The 17564-nt window shown below is 42.6% G+C and overlaps 2 protein-coding genes across 4 annotated transcripts in view; both read right to left on the bottom strand.

Moving 5' to 3' along the window:
* Positions 1-5395: 5395 nt before the first annotated feature.
* On the bottom strand, positions 5396-10593 carry DYNLRB1 (dynein light chain roadblock-type 1). 2 transcript variants are annotated; one of them, XM_009284008.2, is made up of 4 exons: positions 10532-10593; positions 8628-8703; positions 7030-7197; positions 5396-5905 (listed from the first exon to the last, which is right to left on the bottom strand). In XM_009284008.2, exons 1-4 carry the CDS (start codon positions 10532-10534, stop codon positions 5862-5864), a joined length of 291 nt encoding a protein of 96 aa, XP_009282283.1. In that variant the 5' UTR covers positions 10535-10593; the 3' UTR covers positions 5396-5861. The 2 variants fall into 2 exon arrangements, with proteins under 2 accessions (XP_009282283.1, XP_009282284.1); XM_009284009.2 differs by lacking the exon at positions 10532-10593 and adding an exon at positions 10336-10397.
* Positions 10594-14131: 3538 nt separating this feature from the next.
* The window catches only part of ITCH (itchy E3 ubiquitin protein ligase), a 64052-nt gene continuing 60619 nt past the window's right edge, over positions 14132-17564 (bottom strand). For both annotated transcript variants that reach the window (XM_009284005.1, XM_009284006.2), the window contains exons 23-24: positions 17160-17232; positions 14132-16474 (exon numbers count right to left, since the gene is read on the bottom strand). In XM_009284005.1, the coding sequence (XP_009282280.1) occupies positions 16375-16474; positions 17160-17232 (173 nt within the window). In that variant the 3' untranslated portion in view covers positions 14132-16374. The remainder of the gene's footprint in view (positions 16475-17159; positions 17233-17564) is intronic.

The raw sequence follows: 17564 nt of genomic DNA, 5'->3' as shown, positions 1-17564 counted from the left end.
GCTTCCTTCTGCCCCCCCGCTCTAGGGGCCGGACTGTCATAAGGAACAGCCTCTTCCCCAACGCTGCTCGTCAGCACTGACGCGGGCGCCCAGGGGCCTGAGAGGGGCTCCCCTCAGACAGGTATTTTCCTCCTGTCAGCACATAGCCACTGCAACGGCCTGTAATGCTATAAATAGAAGGGAGAGGTCGACGTCGTCGGGAAGGTCATTTCCAGTCAATAACGAATGCAAGGATGGAGCACGGCCGTTTACCAGTAAGACACAGTGATTTACTCAGAGGCCGACCCCAAACGTCAGCAGTTCTCTCGCTTCGGCCAGAGGAGAGCAGGCAGAGGGCCCTGTTTAACGGCAGCAGGAGCACGCCTGGGCCGGGATTTCAGAGGTGCTTGAAGGCCAGAGGTGTCGATGACTCCGGCACGCAGTGGCTTCTCCCGGAGATCTCAGCTCAAACGTCTTCCGAGTGTTACTGCTGGCTCCTGTGATGCCGTTGAGGCTGGGGAGGGGGGGAGCATCCATGCGGGGACGCCTGCCGAGACAGTTCAGGCCATGGGTGTATCTGTGAGCTTCTACAGTCAACAAACCCGGACACAAACTAATCTCACCGAGATAATCAGATATTGGCAATTCCCACAGCTACCTCTATCATTTCTCAACTAACGAGTCTGTTGTTTTCCCTGCTGCATTCAGAGCCACATCTGTGCTGAATATTTTGAAGACCGCAGCACGACTCCAAATAGAGCAGGCTATTTCTGGAGCTACTGGAAATGAGTCAAAAAAACAACTGCAAACAGAATGTCAATGTTTCACAAAGAACCACGCTTAGTATTTCTCCTCAACGTATGCGGCAACAACAGCTGTATTCTGCCCAAGCAATGTTTCATTGTTTACAGCGAATTGGCATGAAACACGAGTGAACAAACACCTTTAAAGTATTAAGTACAACCTTGGTAAAAAAAGGACAGGAAAAATGCATCTATTAAAAAACTGCTCCAATTATTAAAAGTGTCACCAATTAAAAGAAAAATATATTTACCTACAATCGAACAGATTCTTCTCTCCTTGTAGAGTTTACCCAGAAAGGAAACAATTACTTTCATGGCTAACATCATGGATTTTCCTTGACCAAGTAGTAGCAAGAGTTAATTAAACCCACGCCGGTAATGAAGTGTAAACTCATCAGATTCACTTTTATAATTAAGATACAGGTAGAGGCATTCATTTCCAATATAGGTCCTTTTAATCAGAAAATACGTAAGGCAAAGCAGTAATGTTGAATTAGACATGGCAAGCTGATCAACTTTACAGACTGCATCCTCAGGCAAAGGATATTTTATTACTGCTGTTATAAAGCGTTAACCCCTTTTTGATGAGAGGCATGAGGAACTCTTTCCGATTTAGTGATTTGATCCCTGATTTTATCCATGCACACCTCATTGCAAGACTGGGGCCATAATTCCATAGAAGAGTATTCATACACCCGGAGTAGGAGAAAAGACACTGGTTCATGGAAGCTCTGGAGCTTCTCAGCATGTTAATGTACTTACAAAAATGGGACATGGATCAAGGAAGTTTTACTTCTAATACAGCAGAGTATCATTTATACCCTTCTTCCTGCAGCCCTCAGCTTTCCTGAAAAATCTTGCACACACTACTACCTCTCTCGCCTGTTCTTGCTGATGTCATTGGCAAAACTCCTTATTTAAGGAGGTGCACTTGAGATCCAAAAACCGCCGGATCAGTCAAAGGTTTAAAGAAGATGGGAGGAACCAGCTGTATCAACCCAGCACCAGCAAGCTGTCCTAACGTGACCTAGGGACAACAAGCTTTACGCATGCCAGCATTCCTACAGGGTAAACACCACTGATAATAAGCAGACCTGGATGCTTGCAAAACCATGCTAGCGGAGGGAAATCTCCCCAAAGGAATCCTGTCGTGCTGGTAAAGGAAGTGTACTTTTGTCGCCAGAAATCGTGTTGATGCTCAGGCTTCTGCTGACACGGCAGCCTTTGTCGGAGCTCACTGCCCCTGCACACCCCAGCTGCCACAGCTCTTCCTACAGATTATACTGCTTCAAGGAGCTGCTCTAGCTCTACCAACGTAAGGCCAGCTATCTTGGTGTAACTATTTATGCCAGACTTTCATCCCCTATAGACGTAGCTATACATAACAAAAGTGTTAAGATCAAGCATAAATGTCCCGTACGTGAAGAGGAGCACTTCACAATCAGAGCTCAGCCATCTCGGGCAGACAAAGAGTTGCTTGGGAGGGCACTGGAGCAAACACGAGCTGGAGCAGCTTAAAAGAGCTGCTTTAAGATCCATAGAAGATGAGTTTCTACAAGCCTAGCTTTTGCAGTATTAATACGTTATCACCTCCATTCCTCTGCCAGAGCCTTATCTCGGAGCAGAGTCAGCACAAGAGAGCACGTCCTTGGGCCTCAAGTGCTGCTGTTCACAGCCCAGAGCCATACCTCAAACTTCCTTTCATTAGCTTGTTAATGCATATGGGGGTTTGTTTCCCACATCTCAGCAGCAGATGCTTCCTCTGCCCTCAGAGAGGGATCCATCTAAACTGACTTCCCCAAGACAGCAAATTAGGCCAGTCTCCAACCACGACACAAAGCAGCTCTAAGGCACGGATCTCAAAGGTTATTCAAGCCCTCCTTTGAACCACCTCATCATGCTTCCTGGCTAGAAAAAGGACTAGAACCATAATGCTTGTTTTTCTGTTCTTCCTCAATTTGACAATAATTTTACCATACGAATGACTTGGCCAAGACTCAGCAAACACAGGACAAGAAGCAGAACTTCATCCTATCTCTTTCTTGACCCTCTTTAAGATAACTTAGGAAAAGTGAAATCCTCCCCTAACTTGCATACAGAAGAATTGCTTCTGGTCAGATCTCTGTGACTGTCTGATGCTCCTGATCTAAATAAGACACTTTTTCTCCATAGTAAGTACCTAAATGTAAGTTGTTTTTCTTCAGCTTCATCCACCCCTTCCCCTTTTTAAAAAATTTGAATGCTAGTGTAAAGGTAGCACTAGCATGGCATAAGCAAGGCCGTGCCCTGACCAGATGGATTTGACAAGCTCCTCCAGACTCCAAAACCAGCTTCTTCAAGAACCCTTTATTCAAATTCCTAAGTGTATTTCAAGTCAGACTGCTAACAGTCCTTGAAAAAAAAAAACCAAACAAAAACCAAAACAAAAAACAACCCCGAACCAACCCCCAAACCTTTTCCAAAACCCCAATCAATCAGCATATAGCTGGAACTCCGTAATTTCACTGCAAGTTTATGGTCTCAACACAATGCAGAAAATGGGCATGATCTTTGTTTTGCAATAGGGTTATTTATTACAGCTTGTTTTAAAAGAAAAAAACCCAATACCTCAACACTCTCTGTCCCAAACTCAGATACGACACAAAACCACTGGTAGGAGAGCTATCCTTATGGAAGTGTCCAAAAGAATGCAGGACACTAAAGAAATTCTTCACTGTTCAAAAGAGTAACACTGCCACCTACTAGGGAAAGGCAAAATACATAAGCAGGTCACCACCTCCAAGGAAACGTTTCTCTGGCTATGAACAACAAAAGACAGAGGAGATAACTGAAGTCCCATTTTTAATTCTGCCTTGCCTCACTATTCAGTTATTATCTAGAGATTTCAGCTTGCTGGAGATGGTTTTTTCTGAGACAGGATTCAATTAAATTATGACAGATCTCATGCATTATACAAGCTGCTGTGTACCAGGAACTACTCCAAACGCAGAGCATGATTTCAGACCCTATTCATTGGTTTGATGGCATGGCTTAAACCAAGATTCAATAATAAAAGGGCCAGCAAATACACGCTGTGTGAGTTACCTGTCAGTTCTCTACGACTAGGAGACGGATGTTTACGTCAGTCACTTCTTGGCACAAAATATGATCCCAGGGCTACACCAATTTAGTGTGGTCAGACACATGCTGATGGGAGAAACAGTTCATAAACTGAGTAACAGCCAACACTGAGTCACGATGACAGCTGCTACCCAAAATACTGTAAAGCACCCTCGCCCAGATGCTGCAGGACTGACCACTTTACAGATCGCAAAAAGCATTTCTGACCTTCATGGTCATAAACACTACCTAAAAAATTAGACAGTCTGTAAATCAATGCCCAAGTCTGAAAATGCACAGAGAACAAATGCTGAACATACAGGTTATCTCAGCTGTTTGAGTCGCTGCGTATCCACCCCATCACTTTGTGCTCTGAAATCCAGAAAAGTGTCCAAGGCAACACCGACACTTATTAAAGACTCCAAAACTGCACTGCAGCCAGTTGCCTGGAATACCCCCTAACCTGCTAAGATCACCCATAAATTCTTAGTCTGTTCCTCGGTGTAGAACTGGACGGTATCACATGTTCCTACTACTGCTTGTAATTTGGAAAGAGCAGGGCTAAACACAGGTTATACACTTCTGCTAACAGAGATACACAAGTCAGGAGTGATCCCTCACCAGCACAAGAAACAGCAACCCCTAATAAAACTGCAGTTACTCATCAAGGTTCTTTCTTTAATTGTTCAGTACGTTTCACGCCTGTAGGCTGTGCCTCTTTGCTCAGGTGCACTTCGGGAGAAATTTCCTTTTCAGGCTGGTAAAACACTTCTATCACAAGCTGTCTGAGGCCAGACGTGTGAGGAGGCTGGAGCACAAGCCGGCAGCTACACTACCTGCAAGCCCCCCCTTCTCTGTGGGACAAACGAGACTGGGGAAGGAACCAGGCTCCCTGAGCACCGCTCGCTGCAGCAGCAGTTAGCTGTATTGAGCTACCTGAGTATGCAAAGAAAACGCAGTGCACGACAATATGCATCATTTCTGAATCTGGGCTATGACGTTCAGCACATTGCTAAGACTCCAGCACACGCCAGAGTTGTGTCTGTCACACACGTGACAAACACCTTCAATGCAGACATTTTGCACAAATTCTTGAGCTCTGCATGCAATTACAAGGCTCTTTCAAGGCTACAAAAATAACCCCTTTATTATTTCGGAGGAACCAGATGACCTTTTTTTGTCCTTAATGACCATCAATAAAACATTACTAAAGGAAGATACCAGATTAAATCGGCTACTCAATTGTGATAGCATGAGAGCTCCAACAGGCAGTCTTGATGGCCTTACTTAGCCACCCCACTTCTCTGTCTGAAACAAAAAGGAAGCGGTAGGAAAATGCTCCAACATACACGGCAATAATGAGTACATTGCACGTGCACTTAGACTAAATCCTTGTTTAGAGAAAGCAATAGATGAGTAAAAATAGTCCTAGGAAGGTTCTGTTTTTTGAAGAAAAACTCAATCAATCGTAAGAATAATTAAAATCTTCAGAAGGAAAACATAAGACAAAAACAGTCAGTGATGACACTTTTTAATTTGATATGGCCAGACTTTTTCAAAGTAACTTGTAAAACCAACAGAGTAAGACAGAACTAGAGGACAGACAAGTTTCATATTTACAGTCATTCAAAAGTAATAGTGTAAAAGCATCTTAAATAGTGGTGACAGAAGCATGGAAACATACAAAGAATAATCTTTTTTAGAACATTATTAGAATTTTATTATATTATCTTCTTAACTATTAAAAGAATCTGTTGCATTTTTACTGCCTGATGCTAATTCACCAATTGCTCCTCAAAACGACTTGTGATACAAAAGAAAAAGCCACTTTTTCTGTTTGTAAACAACAAAAACACCTGCTTTTGTTTTTCCAGACATTATTGAAGTGGCACAGCAGAGTTAACACTAATGCTCTATTCTTTACCATTAAATTAAAAAAACAGTTGGGCAAAGGGAAAAAAACAGACCAAGTCAGTGTAATCATTCAGTTGGATTCTGGATGACAATCAGGAAGTAGTCTTTATCTGTAGGGAAAAAAAAAAAAAATATCTTTCATTGCTGGTATTTGTTCACAGCAATAGTAAATTTCAACATTTTTTCATATCTCACCGATACACTGTGGGAACTACAGAGTCCTGACATTCATTCTCAATGAGAAAAACAGGCTCGGCATGTCAGATCACTTATGTTTATGAGTCTTACTGAGAAAAAGTCTCAGCTTTAGAAACTGCATGCTCCCGAGCCAACTGAATTTAACTCAGTTTGTGCCTAGGAAATAACAGTAACTGGCACATGCAATGATGGAATCAAAACAGGTGGTGCAAGACAGTGATTTCCCTTATCTCGCAGGCAGACTGCGGGGCTGCAGTGGCTGTAGCTGCATTTTTTCTGGAGCAATGATTATTCCTCTCTTTTCATCCTTCATATGGAAATCAGAGGCTGCCTCAGCATAAACTCCAGAGCCTGTCTTAAGATCTGCCTTGACCGGTCCCTGCGAAGCAGTCTACTGCAAGCCCAATCCCCTCCTTTGCCTCTCCATCAGCACAACCCCACCGCGGAGCCGATGCAGTTTGAAGGAACAAAGCTGAGCTCCTGCCACATTAGTGAACTGCACTCATCTCATTGCTTCCCATTTCATAATTTGATGAAATACTGAGGACGTTTCCTGAAAAGAAGGTTGGTGCTGCTATATTCCACGACTCATGATTACAGCTGCAATATGCTCTATTACTTTTCTCTGAACTGGAAAATCTATTAGACTGTTTTGCTTTATCACTTCGTCTACAGTGCTGAACTGAAATTGCTCTCAAAACACATTCCTTTCCAACTCTTGTGGTTTTATACTGAAAAACACAAAGCATGAGAGGCTTGCAACACTCTCTCAAACACTGTTTAACTCTTTCTACTTTGAACAACGTGAAATGAGGAAAGGGATTTCCCATATTCAAACATGAAAAAGCAAACTTAGGTCAATGATAAAAGCTTTCAACTCTGAAGAAAGCAAAACAGCTTCTTGGAAGAGAAGAGATTATACAATATGAATAAAAGCAGCAGGCAGAACTTTTCTCTCAGGCTGACAGTGTCAATCTCATGCGGAAAGAATTCTGCTGGATTCCCTAATGCCTGCTTTCACCCCACTCACTTTTACCTGGTGCAACCATGATTTCGTTTTTCTTGGAGCGGATCCGCAGGAATGTGAGGTCATTCTGGGGATCAATGTCTCGCACAGTGCTCCTTGCCTTCATGATGAAGCTGTGCATGAGGCCCGCATACTGAATCGTTGCGGAGTTGTCCATAGTACTTTTGATAGGAATACCTGCAAGAAACAGGGGACAGCAAGGGTCAGTGACAAAACTCCAGAACTAACTCCACCTTGGGCATCATCAGGTCCAACTGGGGTGGCTATTTAACCTAAGCAGATGTTGTCGCTACACCAGGGATTAGGAGGGTTCTTTTTAAAGGCTTAAAAGAAGAACATGAATAGAAGTAAGATGTGGAAAGGCTAAGATCTGGAACCACAGGCGTAGGTGAGAAGAACTGTTTACCTCTAGTAGCATCAGTGCTTTACTTTTGCTTTTTCATTTATTTATTTATGAGATTGATAAATAGAAATAAATAATAACAAAAATAAATATCTTGGGGGCAGAGAGGAAATACCAATGTTTCAATTTTGTTCTCCTGACTGGGGACAACTTTTCCTTTCAGAAAGGCTCCTGAACATCACAGTTAAATGATACTCAAGTAAGCTAGGCTGGGATCAGTGTTGATTATAGAGGACACCAGCTGCTGCATCACACAGTTACAAAGCTGAGGCTCCACCATTTAGCCGTAACAGTTGATGCACTCTTGCGAGGTCCCCGGTGCAATTCCTGTGCACCAGCCAAGAGGGCAGACACACTGATACTGTTTAGCCAGAGCTTTCCCTCCCTTATACTTCTGCCACCCCTTACATATGTTTTCCCACAAAAAGCCAGCCAAAATTCAGCTCACGTGTCAGAACAATGCAGCAGCCAACTACCAAATACTGGCATGGCAGAAAAACTGCTGCAGGTGTATGTTCAAATAAGCGCAGCTTCAGCCCAGAGAGCACAATCCATTATTCACTATCACGAACAAGCAGCGAGCAGGAAGACAAGCTGCATACAAGTACGCAATGATCTGATCTTCAGTATATTCGTACATAGCTGCTACTAGAAAAGAAATAATCTTTTCTAAGGATTATTTCTAGGAAATAGTCAATTTAAATTGATAATCACACAATTTTAAGAAACTGGGCTGCTCATAGTGTATTTAGAGTGCTCTGAACAAGTCTGCTCTGTTGGACCCTTCAATGACTCCAAAAAGTGACAACTAGGTTATGAGTCTTATGTGGCCATACACCTGAGACAGCTGCTAAGCTACTCGAGTCTGCCGAGACAGCAGCAAGATTTCAGACGTCACAAGAGCTTTTAGTGCTACTGATAAAGGCTTTGACCGAACAGTCTCAAACACTGGCATAACTCAAATATTTCTAAGCTTTTACAATTTATTTAACTTATTTTCTAAAATAATAAAGTGAGCTTTCAGAAAAGCAGAAATGGGAATCCAATTTTCTCTTGTAGCCTAACTATTGTCTATCTGCTTTGGCTACAGGAAAACCTTTGCTAAAGACAGACTGTAATCTAAATGCAAGTAGTGCAATCAGCGGTCCTTAAAGTGCACGTTTAGAATAAGTTACATCTCAGAAAACCGAGACTGACACAGTACCTTCAGAATTAACAACAATGATTCCTTGCACTCCTTTTTGGCTCTGAATTCGCTTCAGTGTTTCTTCCACCTCAGCCTGCAAACAGAGAAAGCACAAATCAATAGAAGATTACAGCTGCTATTTGCCTTCCACCAAAGGTTTTTAGTAACGTGTCTAAAAATAAAGCTGCAGAAAGACAATTCAAACAGATACCACCTACACCGTTCTATACGGCAAAGTGTCCATACTTTGGTACTACCTTTTCTGCATGACCTTTTCAGTTGTTTTCCATCTGTCTTTTGCTCTTCGCTCATTTATGATTATAATCTTGTGGAAACTTGGAACTCCCCTCTAATCTTTCCCTCTCTCCTCCTCCCCAACCCTCCCACAACCTCATGCATCAGTTCCTCACTGTAGGCTCGCAACTGGAAGACTGCTTAGTCAGACTGCTACAATTTAGGTGTCGAACAAAAATCATGTATGAAAATATACATGGAATTTATGAAGAAAGTAGAAAAAGATACATTCTGGGTGCAAGACTACCTTCCCTTTTATCAAATGAATGCTAAGAGCAATTACAAATAAGAAAAGTGAGGGGAAAAACAATGAATAAATACTATTTATTTATAATTATGATTTGCGCTAGGATAGCTACAAGATTAGAACCATTAAGAATAATTTACAACTTTGCAAAATCAACTTAAAAAAAGGAAAAATGAAAACTGACGGCCAAGGCAGTAGTCCCTTTGCCTTCTCTGTAAAAATCACTATCAACTTCAGAAAAGCTTTCAAACCCTTCTGCACAACTTCCATTGCTACAAGACATCCATCAAAAATTAGCTATGGGTTCTCTAACAGGGTGATAAAACCTCAGCACCTGAGCTGTTTTCCACAGCTGGATGAATATTTGACAGTTTCTATTCCCATTAAAGGAAACAGAGACACTCCTAGGTTCGCCTAAAAAATGTGTCTTAGTAGACCATTTCGATTTTCCATCTGCAGCTTAGGTCAGTATTTATTTCTTTAGAAATTTTTCCACGTTTTGATCCCCAATTTCATGAATATGCACTAGCCAACAATACATTTGAACAGGAAGCAATCTCTAATACAACTGCAATAAAATAAATACGTTCCAGGTTCCACAGACTACTAAACAGCCGGTTGCCTTAAAACAGTCTTCTTTCCTGATGGCTTTCAGCTTCAGGAATTGTAACCCGGCAGCCGTAAGAAACACAAAGATTTTCCTCCGAACATATCTTCAGCCTGCCATCGCATGGCGTATTCCAGTGCTTGGCAGAATTAATTGAAGGTTTATGGGAACGAGACGCTTTCCACCCCAATGACTTCGGGACAGAAGTCCACGGCCCGCGCTACCAGGCAGGCTGGGCTCGGCGGCCGCCGCGGAACCGCGGCCCCTCTGTGTCAAAGCAGGGGCCTCCCGAGCTGCCCGGCTCAGCCGCTGGTGTGTGAAACACCGGCGAGCCGCGAGATACCAGAAACCTCCTGCAAAACACCCACGGAACGAGAGAAGGCCCGCACCCGCGCGTTCCGAGCACAGAAACCAAACCCAGGGGGATGGACAGAATCCGGAGGGAGATCGAACAACCGTCCACAGCTTCTGCTCGGTGCCGGACACCGGGCGGCCCGGACACCCGCCCGGGCGGGGGCGGCGCGTCCCTCTGGCGCTGCCCCGCGGCTGGGCGGGGGGGGGCGCCCCCCCCCCCCCCCCATCCCGACCCGCCGCCTCTCCGCCCAGTCACGGCACCGCGCGCATGCGCCGCCCGCTCCGCCAATCCGCGGGGAGGAGCGGCGGGCCGGGCGTCACGGCGTACGCCCTGCCCCGGAAGCACTTGTCCGACGGCGGGGGCGGGGCCGAGTACCGGCCTCTCGGCGGGGGGGGGGGGGGGGCGCCCCCCCCCCCCCCCATCCCGACCCGCCGCCTCTCCGCCCAGTCACGGCACCGCGCGCATGCGCCGCCCGCTCCGCCAATCCGCGGGGAGGAGCGGCGGGCCGGGCGTCACGGCGTACGCCCTGCCCCGGAAGCACTTGTCCGACGGCGGGGGCGGGGGCGGCTTCCGACCTCTCGGCGGGGGGGGGGGGGGGCGCCCCCCCCCGCCCAGCCGCGGGGCAGCGCCAGAGGGACGCGCCGCCCCCGCCCGGGCGGGGGCGGCGCGTCCCTCTGGCGCTGCCCCGCGGCTGGGCGGGGGGGGGCGCCCCCCCCCCCCCCCGCCGAGACGCCTCAGCTGCCCCTGAAGCCCCCCGAGAAAAGGAGAAGCTGAGTCCAGGCCCCGGTGATGCCTTGCAGGCATCGTGCACCCCTAAAACAGCGTGGCTGGTGAAAACCCTAGGAACCTACCTGCTGCCCCCCCCGGGAATTGACGGCAAAGGGGAAAGGGAGTCTTCTGCCCCCGGGAGCATGGAAAGGGTGAAGCTCAGCCCGCCTTTGGAAAGGATCGGGGGTGTCCTGAAGGCAAAACAAAATAACACCCTCAAGAACTGTATCAAACATAACCCTAGCCAGTATTACACATACACAATAATAATAGCATTTGGTACTTCCCCCCCCACCATCTGGAATCCACTCTCCGCTTGAATGGAATGTTGCTTCTTTCAGCATTGCGACATGGCAAGCAGAAAACTCGCATTCTGGTAACACTCAGCTCCTCACAACAGTTACTGAAAGCAGATAGTTGTTGGGTAAAAAGTAGAAAAATACTTCATTAGGTCGTGTTTCCTTTTTTTTTTCCCAAGACACTCTGAAAACCAGGATTTGACATCGCAGATTAGCTCGCCAGTCCTTCAAATCTGGCAGGGACTACTTTCTGCTCAGAGAAAACACAAGATTTCTCCAACGAAGCCTGCCATTTGTGCACTGCTGTGGAGTTGATAGGTTGGGAGTGGACGTGGGATCAGGCATCTTCAGAGATCAGGAACAAATCCTTCTTTAGGATCCAAGAGATACGGCTTTCTTCTCTTTTGGAGGATATTAACAGCTCTGCAACCTAATTAATTTAAATTCTAACCTCTCTTATCAGTCCAGCAATAAGTTTTAAAGCTTGGCTACAGAAAGTTATTTTCCCATAGATCGATTCAACCTCTAGTCCCACCAATGATGGTAAGATTTGGTCACTAGGTAAGCAGCCCACAGCTGCCATCAGAGACCTAAACCAAACAAGGCTTTGTTTAAACTAAACAAGCACTCCCGTCTTGCCATGTACAAAACCATCAAAACCCCCACCCCGGGCTGGTACTGACAGTAGCAACATCATCACAGAAGAAAACAGCAAGGAACTAATGCAATGGTGCAACTGAGTTGTACGTTTATCCTACCATACATTCATCATGCATTGCATTGTGATTCCATTTTGGGGTTTTTGCCCTTTTTTTTTTAAAAAAAACTTCAGATATATGTGAAATACCCTCATAGCTGTACTAACTTAAAAACTACCCAAAGCAGTGTCAAATTTTGGGTTTACACAACTTACTAGCACACTTTTAAGTGATTTCATCCAAAGCATGGAGGAAGCAACTCAAAACTAACCTCCCCCGCTGCAGAAAAAAGGCAATTATTATTGCATCTATTTACGTGGCATAGAAAAGCATACTTGGGATTTGCTGCTAGTTTTACTAACAAAATTGTATTAACCGAGCCTGTGTGAACATCTGGGAAAGTAAGCAGAGCGAAACCCCAGTGGGAAGGTCTGCAGCAAGGAAGATTACCCTCAGTGGAGGAGGATCAGCTTAGGGAACATTTCAACAAACTGGACATAAACAAGTTCATGAGACCTGATGGGATGTACCCATGAGTGCTGAGGGAGCTGGCCAATGTCATTGCAAAGCTGATCTCAATTATCTTTGAAAGGTCATGGCGATCAGGAGAGGTTCCTGATGACAGGAAGAATGTAAATACCACTTCTCCCTTCAAGGAGGAGGATCAGGGTAACTACAAGGCTGGTCAGTCTCCTTTGAGCTTTTTTCCCCTCCTTCCCGTCACCCTGTCATTCCTAAACAGAAAAGAAAACACAGACTTGCACAGTCATACCTCATTTTTGTTATCACTGCAGTAGTGGTACAAGAAAATGTTAAAGCTGTGGCTCCTGCGGAACCTTTCTCCAGACCATCTCCCTCAAGAGTACCATCGCTAACAGACCAGCAGCCTCGCTGTCTCCTTGGGGCAGCATCCCCAGGACCACGAGCACTAAAAATTCAGTAATTGTTTTATCTGCAGTTTCTAACCAGTCACAGAGGCAGCTGTGTCTGAAATCTCCTAATGAATTTCCAATGCAGTCAACAATGGCAGGAGAGGTCTCAGGAAAGAACCGTTCCGAAAGAACTTTGCTAGAAGGACAGCTTCAGCCAGCCTAACCCCTCACCCCCAAAAGAGCAGGCAGACAATTTATTTGCACACGGATGCTTCATAACACAGAAGGAATAACGACGAGACTACCAGCTCTTTAAGTAGTTTTATAAAAGTATTTGACTTACTGAGATACTGTTACAGTTACCTGAGTATTTGAAATTACAATGCAAGGAAATTTCAACAATGAATTTCAGTACAGTATTTTACAATCCAGTGCTGCTGATCCCAGTTTATATACGAGTTCACTAGAGCACATACACACAGTGATTCTTGAAGAAAATTAAAAGACACCACAAAAAGGGGGCTGGAGATACCAATGTAACAGAGAGAGTTGAGATTACAAATCCAGTGCAGCATGTAATAAAAATGCAAACAAAAAAAAAATTAAACAAGCATTTTTTTTTGTTTTACTTTTCTCAGAATCATAAAAAAGCTTTTTTATTTTTTAAACACAAGCAACTGGATTAAAAAAAACCAGACAACTTCCATACTAGATCAGATGAAGACATGACGCATTTACTGTGCATTTCATTAGTATATTAACATTTCCTGAGCTACCCAGAACAATAAGGCTTTGTTAATTCTTAGATCAGCGGCTCAGCATTGAATATTCTCATGTCATTCTCATAAGGCAAAATTCTAAATAAATGTTATTTTAATACTTGAAAATTAGGATCAATTGACAGTTGCATATGAATATACATTTGTGACATACTATGAATTTATGCAGCTCAGCCTGCGAAATCAGCTGAAGTAGTGGGAGACAAATTCATTAATCTCTGCTGAAAATCTTACTTGTAAGTCCAATTCATAACAACTCATTATCTGGGATACCAGATGCTGCGGGCTCATCCACATGTTGATTGCACCACATTCCCCATAAAGAACAGAAAGGTGCACCAGTGGCTTATATTAATTCCTTTTTATTTCTACACAACATGCTGTAAAAATTTAACAAATTTGTTAGCATTCACAATGCTGACAGAGTAAAATGCCTAAGTAATCTTAACCTCTGACTTCAGAAATATTGCCAATTTAACACAGTGTGCTTTGCTTGGGATATCCAGCCCCCCCCATCCTAATACAGCAGAAAAGACATATAAACATGCCATTTAAATTAAAGAAAGAAAAATGAATAAGTGGGAGGACATATAAACATGCCATTTAAATTAAAGAAAGAAAAATGGAATAAGTGGAATCCCAGACTGCAAAAATATATACAAGCATTTACCTTTTTCCTGAACTAAACATTCAAACAAAAAAAATATAAACCAGCCATACCCTATAGAACTAGGGCTAAGGCTATTTCAATTATAACTATTCTTTATTTTAAAAATATAGGGCTGAAAGCATTCTGGGTGATATTTATACATTAACAATATTTCTAGGTTCCCTACATGAATCATAAAGCATTATGCAGAACACAGACTATTTTTCATAGCTTAATCTTGCATTATCTTGCTTAATTTAATATCTCTTGTAAATATGTTAGATAACTACATTTCATCGTAAGAATTAATATAAACAGAAAGTATTTATAAGGCTTTTTTCCTCCTCATGAGCTGTATATTGTAATAGATCCATCAAATGTTTTGAAGTTGGCAGATTTTCCTCCTGGTAAACCCATGAAGTCAGGTTAGTTCTCCCCATCAATAAAACTGTAAAAGAGGGTCATTTCTATATCATCAGAAACTCTTTTCCATGCCTGCCTTAGAATATGCATGACAAAAGAGCTATTCACTCTAAAGTCTAATCATTCTGCCTTCCAATAAGCATGTATCACTTTGTATGACCTGAAAAACTCTTGAAGTCAGTTAAAAACTGTAGCGTCGTAGTTCTTCTTAGGCCTGAATCAGTTTTTCCCCTCATATAGTTTAGACAGAAGGGACAGCAGGAAAGAAATATTCTTTTCAACACTGGAGGTTCAGTTTTAGTTTCCCACTGTCCTGTTTCAGCTCCAATATCTAGAAGCCTCTTAAAAACAGCTCCTGTCCCAACGCTTTGAGCTGCGGTTATGCTTTAATATGTGCTACATGCTATTTCATGTGTCGTCTCTTACTATGGCTAACAGCTCATCTCATTGAGGTTTGCTTTCCTCCCTTCAGATAGGGAAAGAGCTGACCATACCCAAAAAGTGCATTCAGTCCAAAGGAGCAGTAAAATGCAAAATGTTATTGTAAACCAGAAGAGAATTGAATATTATCAGATTCTAAAAGGAAGTAAAAGATGTTATTAATCCAATAGGAACTCACTACAAAAGTTACTAGCTATAAGCAGCTTAGGGCGAATTAGCTTAGAAACCTCCCCAAAAAACTTTAGTTTCAATTTTTGTATTACTATTTACTGATGCTCCAGCTTTTCAAAAATCTGTAATCCGTGTCTGAACTTTCTAATCCTCTTAGCCTTAGCCAGTATCGTGTATCAGTTCATTAGCAAAAATGATAAGTATTATCATTTTCTGAATCCAGTTGTTTTGTTCTTCTTCCTGAGAACCCAATAAAGTCTTCAGAGCAAACTGACTGCAACATGTAAGAATAACACTGAGAATAATGTCCATTAACACTTTTGACAAGAAACATCAGTCTGCAAACAGGAATCTAAATGGAATCAGTGCAATCCCAGGTGGTCTTGTCTTTTGCAAAACAAGTGAAGTACCACAGTGTTAACATTGATTTAAAAGTTAAATGTGTTACACAGAAAAAGATCAGAATCCTTCTGAGGGCACGCAGAAATGTTCCAACAACTTTGGGCAGGTGTCTATTTTGCTGAAATCAGCAAGATTGGGGAAAAAACAAAGCAAAGCTATGCCCTGGATTTGTGCCACAGTTTGACATCCCCTTAACAGCAGCTTGAGTCCAGCTGGCATGTGAGCAGACTCCAGGCGGGGAAAAAACAGTCTGGCCACACTTGAGTTAGAAAAGAGCTTAAGCAATGAATTTGCTCACGGTACGCAGAGGATGGTTACAAGCTGGCTCTAATAACACTGCTGTAAAGAGGCTTATGATGATGCTGCAGCATTGCAGCTACCAATGAACTTCCCAGTGCATCAGTAGCAAAAAATGCTACTAAAAAGGAAAGACAAAACTACCGTTAAAAATCTGTCAGTCATTAAGGACACATTCTAATTAATGAATGGTAAAACAAAGCAGAGCCCAAAGCTGTATTAAACCTCTACTTAGGTCATAATTAATTTGTAGCCATATCTGATTGCTCATTTGATTTCTGAAAGTGCTCAGTAGAAATCCAGAGTTAACGTGGATAAAACCTCAGGATAACATCCATTTACTTACACATTAGTATTGTTAAATAAATCCAAGTCAAGTCTACTTTACAATGAAGTGTGCAACAAGCAGAAGTGAAGAACATACATCGTGTTGAGTTCACATTCTTCAAGGTGCAAATTTTAGCTATTCTTGCCCAAATCCTTCTGTTTCTTCAATTGCAAACAGCAGCTTTTCCTTCAACTGCTCATAATTCTTATAGGGTGGAAGGTCTAAGCGATTGAAACTGAAAATAAAGAAAAAACTTAAGTACTGAAAAATAATTAAACCATCACAAAAAATCCATTATGAATATGGGTAATTAAGCTTTTTGCTTTGTAGATGGATACCTGGATTTATACCCTGTGAAAAGCTGACTACCGACATAAATTTATATATTTCTGAGAGAAAAAGTTACGAGTTCAAGTGCTTGAACAGTGACAATTTTCTAGAAATGCAGTGTACTTGGTAAGAAATTTCACTAACTTTTCCTAGTTGGTTAACTAGAGTCATCATTCGCATTTGAAATTTTAAATTTGTGTGTTTTTACTAAGCACTAATACACCTGAGGAACTGAGTAGAAGTTACCTTTTCTGTAGGGAAGAGGGAGTGTGAATGTGGTTACTTCACTATCAAGATGGAGTGTAGCGATAACAAAAGATCAATCCCAACCTCTTTAGACAGCACTGTTTATTACTTCAAATTTTCAGTAATACACAAATCCATGGAATTTACAATGGAATCTACTCCATGCCACAAGTTTTACAGAAGTTCAGCTATTATTCAACAACAAGGTTTATTGGTATAACTTGGTGTTTGCTTTCACACAGTCTCAACCATTTAAGTATATTACCCATTTACTAAAATCTCCAAGTAGATCGTTGTCAGCAGAAACAGAACAACAGTAATATTCTGATTGGTTACATACTCACCAGGTATGACTTCTAGGTAACCAGTTCTCCTTTCCAACTTTTTCAATACAAAATTTTTGGGGTCCGTTGCTCCCTGTAACAAATTCAAATAAACAAGGCATAGGTCTAGCTACCTTTGTATCAGTAGGTAATACGTTACAACGGAAGTATGAAAGGCTTAAACATAAGACAAGATTACCACTACTCGCACAGAAAAAAGACATCTGTCTTTCACTATACAACTCTGTCTAGATCAAAGTATGCACGTGGTGAAATGCATAAATTTGAAGTGATTTTTAAACTCAATACAACAGGTGTAAACACTCCCTCCATCTCTTTTTCCATCATAGCTCAAGTATATGCAGGAGTTACAAAATAGCATTCAATATAAAATTCATTAAAAATGTCCATAAACATATAACTTCG

This window comes from Aptenodytes forsteri, unplaced genomic scaffold, assembly GCF_000699145.1.
Source record: "Aptenodytes forsteri isolate BGI_AS27 unplaced genomic scaffold, ASM69914v1 Scaffold295, whole genome shotgun sequence".
NCBI classification, from domain to species: Eukaryota; Metazoa; Chordata; class Aves; order Sphenisciformes; family Spheniscidae; genus Aptenodytes; species Aptenodytes forsteri.
This window is presented reverse-complemented; position numbering and strand designations above follow the sequence as displayed.